The 6370-nt window shown below is 34.3% G+C and overlaps 1 protein-coding gene across 1 annotated transcript; it reads left to right on the forward strand.

Annotated features, from left to right (window-relative positions):
• Positions 1–2274: 2274 nt before the first annotated feature.
• On the forward strand, positions 2275–4517 carry LOC111803605 (transcription factor DIVARICATA). Its single transcript, XM_023688096.2, has 2 exons — positions 2275–3222; positions 3853–4517. Exons 1-2 carry the CDS (start codon positions 2804–2806, stop codon positions 4325–4327), a joined length of 894 nt encoding a protein of 297 aa, XP_023543864.1. The 5' UTR covers positions 2275–2803; the 3' UTR covers positions 4328–4517.
• The last annotated feature ends 1853 nt before the right edge of the window (positions 4518–6370 follow it).

The raw sequence follows: 6370 nt of genomic DNA on the forward strand, positions 1-6370 counted from the left end.
TAGGGCTTGCGTGGCAACTGCCGATTGGATAAACCGAAGTAAAATATATTTATAATATTTTTTTTTATTCCATATTTATGAATATTTTAAAGTCAAATTCAAAAATAAATAAATAATTTCGCAGAGATAGAAAACTAATTAATTCGATAATAAAGAAATAAAAATATTTAAAAAAATAAAAACAATTTCATAATGGCCAATTTGAAACATCAAAATCACTCCCACACCATTAATAGTAATAAAAAATAATAATAATGTAAATGAATTGCTAGGTGTACAAGCACTCACCAAAAGCACTAAATTATGTGCAAAAAACTAAAAGTAGAGGCAGCAAAAGCACTTCCCTCATGCACACACTTCCACATGTCCCCTCTCACTCCATACATTAACTACTTTTACTAAATTAATTCTTTATTATTATAATAATCCTTAGTGGTTTATTATTTTTTTCCATTAAAAAAATACCCAAACCAATCATATGTCTTAATCTACATAGATGTTGTCCGCTTCAGCTCATTACGTATTGTTATTAGCTTCACAAATTTGAAACATGTCTGTTAAGGAGAGGTTTACATACTAACATATGCATAACTTTAAAATTTAGTTTTAAATTTACGAGAAAAAAAAAACGATATATATACAAATTTTGTTTGTTTATAGTTTGGTACCTGAAAAATGTTGGTTGAATGTGGGACTATAGTCCTTGTTATTATTATTATATGTATAAATTTTTTATTATATTGTTTTAGCTAGGAATGTTATTTAAATAATTATAATGTAAGATCGTACTCCATTCACCACCTAACCCATTATATATTGTTTTATGATTAATGATAAACTTTTAAACTCACTTTTAAGGTTATTAATGTCTCTAAGTACTATGAAAAATCTTAATTTCCTCAAACCACCAATCGCATATGCTTAGTGTGTCCCTTGGTGTTTGGAACTCACAACTCTCCAAATCCCTATGTCTTTTAACTTATTAATTAAACACATCTTTTTTGTTTTTTTTTACTTATAATATATTTTTCTTCTAAAATCACGAAATTTTGAAACAATTTTAATTTATAGGCCAAACAAATACAAATTTTAAGATTTAATGTCTAAATTTAATATTTACCATATACAAAATTTAAAGTTTAGGGTTCTATTAAACAGTTAAAAGGAACTTGTAATTTAACAAATAAAAAAATATATTTTATTGACTTCGACCTAGCTTAAGTGGATTGTTATATGTTCGGTTACCTTTATTTATTTACAATATAATATCTTTAAAAAAAAGGAATTTTTTCTCGCTTTTGTTCGTTTTATAGGACTTTTTTCTTCTTTTGTTTTTTGAACAACTTTAATTGCATTTTTTTTTTGTTTGTGAATTATAAGTTTCTAAATATAATTCCTAAGTATGAATAATTTAATAATGATAATTCATTTCAAATTTGTCCTTCAAAATAAATTGGCAAAGATTCTTGGGCACAAAGTGTAAAAGAGGAAATTCTATGAGCCCTTTTTTGCAATAGTTGTTTCTTTACTCTATTGGGTAATAATAATGCTTCGTATTCGTTTCACAACTTTAAAAATATCTAATTGATCCATAAACTTTTCGTCTTGTATTTAAATAGTCCTCAAACTTTTAAAATTTACCGTTAAGTCCCATCTCTTAAATTTTATATTTAATGAGTCATTCATTCCCATGTTAAAATATTTTAAGAACTAATAAATTTAAAATTAAATTTAGTAAGTCCGCTAGATATTGTTATTGTTGGACTTTCACTGTTGGGTTTTTCCTTAAGGTTTTTACAATATGTTTGGCAGGTGAAGTTTTCACACCTTAAAAAGAATGTTTCATTCTCCTCACCGGCTGATGTGGGACCACACAATCCACCCCTTTGGAAACAACGTCCTCGCCGACACTCGTCCCTTTCTTGAATCGATGTGGGACTCCCAATCTACCCCTTTCAGGGCTCAGCGTCCTTGCTTACACACCGTCTTGTATCCACTCCTCTTCGGGGCTCAGCCTTCTCGTTGGCACATCACTCGGTGTCTAACTCTGATACTATTTGTAACGGCCCAAGCCCACCACTAACGGATATAATTTCAGTTTGAAAGAAAAATAAACGGACCTATAAATAAAATTAAAAATTTTAGAGACTAAATTTGTAATTTAATTATTCGGGAAGTTAAAAGGGTATTTGCTGAAATGCCCTTGTGGCCACAACCACGAATTTTGTAAGTGTAATAGTTTGGCATTTGGCATCTCTCTTTAGAACTTTTGTGTGAAGAATCAGCTCCCACAATCAGCAGACCCACCAATTATGACTCAACACTGTTCACCTTTCATTTTCAGTCTCTTTAATTCTCTGCATTTCTCGCTGCATACATACCACCATTATCAGCGCCATTACTACCTAACTAGGGCTTTCTCATACACCTGATTTCATTTTCTACTGCTCTTCATTTCTATGAATTTTCACCATTTCTCTGTTTTTAGCGTTTTGATTTCGCTTTTCTCGATGAATACAGCTCTGTAATTCTCATAAGATTCAAGCTCGGCGATGGTGATGGCGGATTTGCTGTAATTTTTTGTTGTTTTGGATCTGAAACGGAGTCTCTAGGGTTCGTTTTGGTCCACGACGAATCTTCCTAGGGCTCTGAAAAGTAAAGAGGTCTTTTCAAGATTCCCAAAATTTCCCAAAAGGCTTCGCGATTCTTCTCAGATGCTCTAGTTTTTAATGCTTTCATGACCTAATAAACTCTCCATTTCTCTGCATTTCCTCTCTGGATTTTCAGAGAGAGATTTTCGGCCATGGAATTTCTCTCTCCGGCTTCTTATCTTCGAAATTCGAACTGGTTATTTCAAGAAACGAAAGGAACACAATGGACCCCTGAGGAAAACAAACGGTTCGAGAATGCTCTGGCCTTGTACGATGAGGACACTTCCGATCGGTGGTTCAAAGTTGCCGCCATGATTCCCGGCAAGACCATCGGTGATGTGATAAAGCAGTACCAAGAACTGGAGGAGGATGTCAGTGACATAGAGGCTGGTCTCATCCCTATTCGTGACTATGATAGTAGCAATTCCTTCACATTGGAACGAGTCGATAGCAGCCATGGATTTGATGGTTTGAGCCATTTTTTTGGCTCTGGATTCAAGAGAGGGACGTCTACTAGACCTTCTGATCATGAAAGGAAGAAAGGAATTCCCTGGACTGAAGAAGAACACAGGTAACTTTTAGCTCTGTTCTTTGTTCTGTTATTATTGAATGAAAATTTGAATTCCAATTGTTGTGGTCGGCCCAATCCCGGTGGAAACTCGGGAGAGGTTTACACACCCCTTATAAGGAATGCTTCATTCTCCTCCCCAATCGGTGTGGAATCTCACAATCCACCCTCTTCGGGCTGTCCTCGCTGACACTCGTTCCCTTCTCCAATTAATGTGGACTCCTCAATTCACCCTCCTTGGGAGCCCAGCGTCCTTGCTGGCACACCGTCTCGTATCCACCCTCCTTCGGGCACAAACTTCTCACTCGCACATCACTCAGTGTCGAGCTGTGCTTGGGAGAGGTTTTCTCACCGCTTCGTTTTCCTTCTAGATGTGGGATTTTACATCGGTTCTTGTTTCTTGATGTTATAATGTTATAGGATTAGAGGGTTATTTAGAGTGCCTTTGTCCTCTGAAAAGTGTAGAACAAAAAATTGAAATAACTTTGAAGGATTAAATGCCCGTAGTGTTCTGCCTGCTCTGCATTGATTAAAAATTTGTGCCAAGGAACATGCAATTCTGTGTACGCTTTTATGGTAATCTCATGGCTCCGCAGCTTTTAATTTGGGGCTGTTTGCTGCTTAAAACTACAGGCAATTTCTGATGGGTCTTAAAAAATATGGCAAAGGTGACTGGAGAAACATTTCTCGTAATTTCGTTACAACGAGAACGCCAACACAAGTAGCTAGTCATGCCCAAAAGTACTTCATTAGACAGCTAAGTGGAGGGAAGGATAAGAGAAGATCGAGTATCCACGACATCACAACTGTCAATCTCCCCGATACGAAATCTCCATTGGGGGACAATAACAGACATCCATCCCCAGATCCGGCTGCAATGGCTACACAGCTGCATCAACTTTCCGAAATGGTCGGCAGCACCGAGCAGCAATTCAACTGGAAATCTTCGAATCAAGTTCTCGACTCATCGAATGATAACATGTTTATGGTTATGCCTTCTAATGAACCTCAGCAACAAGAAGAGAACCTGTTGAAAGAAACCATTCATCGATCTGCTATTGCATCTTACTATAATATTTTTCAGATGCAACCAATGAATTATCACTGAACATCTTCTTTCTTTTTGGGATATTTTTGATTGTTAGAACATAGGATGTGCTTATGAATTAAAAGAATCAATATCGTTTAGCAATCTTAGGTTGCTCTATCATATGATTACTGTGTATCATGTGCTCTGATGTGAATATGTTGATGAACATAACTATAACTTAACTTTATGAAATGATCATTTCCCGTGATGTCTTTTTTCTTTTCGTGTCGAGAATTGGAGGCTTCGATCGAGCGTTCATTGCTCGACTAAATGATAAGAATGGATTGTTTCATAATCTAAATGGAATATTCCTAATAGTGGTTTTAAAAGAGAAGACCAAAGTTTTTAAGAGTCTTTGTGTTGTTTATTTGTTTGACAAGACAAAGGAACATCAATGGCCTATGGGCTCTACATGATTTACATATGTATATGAATGAGCTTCTTCTTCCAAAGGAATCAACCCTACCACACTTTTTGACTCTTTTTATTGATATGATTAAATTTATCGTAAGATGTGGATCAATACTTAGAATTTGTAGCATCTGATAGCCTCGACAGTTTCCTGCAACTCCTACAATAATAGTCAAGTATGAGATCCCCCATCGGTTGGAGAGGGGAACGAAACATTCCTTATAAGGGTGTGGAAACCTCTCCCTAACAGTCGCGTTTTAAAATCGTGAAGCTGATGATGATACGTAACGGGCCAAAGCGGATAATATCTGTTAGCAATGAGCTCAGACTATCCCCATAGATTAACATGAGTCATTTCAACATGTATTGTCCTCACTCACACAGTTATCCTAGGAAAATTCACAAGATCACCCAAGATCACCCAACATAAAAGCTCCATGATTAAGTCACCGAACAAGAACGTCTGCCTAGTTAGTATAGGTAATAATTTTAATTCTTTAAAGTCTTTCTAAGTCATCCAATCCCTATCTTCAAGATCGTTTCGAACGGGATCTCAACTTATTCATGTACCCTTTATTCACTCAAGTATCACATCAAGCCTTCTACTATTGATATAACTTAAATTTTTAGGTTCGAAGGTGACTTAACACTCTTCTACCTTCAACCTTCCGACCAGATTTTCTATTCGTTCATCATTGAAGGCTCGATTTTCCTTCAATCTTTTTTCTTTAACTCGCCTTTTTCATATTCTCCAAACGAAAAAAACACTTGTAATAGTACAACAACATAAAGCAACCATATGAAATGGTATGGTTCATTTTTAGTCACATCACTATTTGAATTCAAAATGAGGTCTTGTTGAAATGATAATGGGAAGGCCCTCCACCCACCTTTATTGGTTCCCCATTCTATTTCTCCCATCCAACACCACACAATTAATGTTCTTTTCTTAATTAGCTTAATTTTATTTAAATTAATAAATATTTATTAATTAGACGAACAAAGCATATGCCTTCCCCTCATCAATCAGCTCATTCATATATTCTTCCTTTACTCGGGTATCACAATTAATTATAATAATAGATTTATAAAATCAAAAAACATTTATTATAATTATTATAGTTACACGATTATTATTTCATATTTCTTACTAATATTTAAATTAATATATATTTATTTATAATATTTTTTGAGTTCCAACTATGTTTGGGATATTAAAATAATATAAAGGTCAGCCATAATAATAATAATTATTATTATTTTGAGAGAATAGTTTAGCAAGTTTAATTAAATTAAAATCTTATTTTATAATTTTGTATGGTAAACCTTATTATATAATATTAAAACCCACGAAAATGGGTGTGACAAAGATATCGAATTCCCATTTTATACGTAACTAAAAAGGTCATACCAATAAAAGAAAGGCAAGAAAAATGGGAAATAAATAAATAAATAAATAATAATAATAATAATAAATATGTCTATGTACCAAAAATTCCACATGCATGTACGGGAGTGTGCATTCCCAATTAGTTTATTGTCCATTTCAACATATCCCTATCAATACTGTCTCGTAGCGATAAACTACTAACGCTATTTTTCGAGGTACAATTAATCAAAACTCGGGTTTGTTTTTGAGCTCGAAAGAAG

This window comes from Cucurbita pepo, chromosome 10, assembly GCF_057944985.1.
Source record: "Cucurbita pepo subsp. pepo isolate OVF chromosome 10, ASM5794498v1, whole genome shotgun sequence".
NCBI lineage: Eukaryota > Viridiplantae > Streptophyta > Magnoliopsida > Cucurbitales > Cucurbitaceae > Cucurbita > Cucurbita pepo.

What these genes read in the sequence shown, in the direction of transcription:
- LOC111803605 (XM_023688096.2), top strand. Translation starts at nt 2,804, where the DNA reads ATGGAATTTCTCTCTCCGGCTTCTTATCTTCGAAATTCGAACTGGTTA. An exon ending in TGGACTGAAGAAGAACACAG is followed by an intron (nt 3,223 to 3,852) that starts GTAACTTTTAGC and finishes TTAAAACTACAG; the next exon opens with GCAATTTCTGATGGGTCTTA.